Source organism: Corvus brachyrhynchos, unplaced genomic scaffold, assembly GCF_000691975.1.
Source record: "Corvus brachyrhynchos isolate BGI_N302 unplaced genomic scaffold, ASM69197v1 scaffold787, whole genome shotgun sequence".
In the NCBI taxonomy this organism is placed as follows: Eukaryota; Metazoa; Chordata; class Aves; order Passeriformes; family Corvidae; genus Corvus; species Corvus brachyrhynchos.
In genome coordinates, this window is record NW_008239142.1 from 274,446 (window position 1) to 274,755 (window position 310).

At 69.7% G+C, this 310-nt stretch overlaps 1 protein-coding gene across 1 annotated transcript in view; it reads right to left on the minus strand.

Moving 5' to 3' along the window:
- Window positions 1–310, minus strand: part of CRTC2 (CREB regulated transcription coactivator 2) — a 3,928-nt gene continuing 3,618 nt past the window's right edge. The window contains exon 8 of the mRNA XM_017740048.1: window positions 1–34. Coding sequence (XP_017595537.1) covers window positions 1–34 — 34 coding nt within the window. The remainder of the gene's footprint in view (window positions 35–310) is intronic.

Genomic DNA, 310 nt, shown 5'->3' on the forward strand with positions numbered 1-310 from the left:
TTACTCAGGGAGCTCTGCAGAGGTGAGGGGAGTCCTGTGGGGACAAAAACAGAGAGCACCGTTACCCCCCGGCACGGCCCCACGCCCCGGGAAGGCCCGGACGGGGCTCCCAGGGGGATGGAGGGGGATGAAGTGACCAAAACGATGGAGACGGACACAGGGACGGACACACACCCCGGGCAGGGGGACAGCGGCGTGAGGGGGCACCGGGGCTCCTCCCAGACCCCTGCGAGGCCCCTGACGCCGTCAGACCCCACGGAAGGAGAGCCGGGCTCCCCCCAGGCCCCCACAGTGCCATTGGACCCCACAG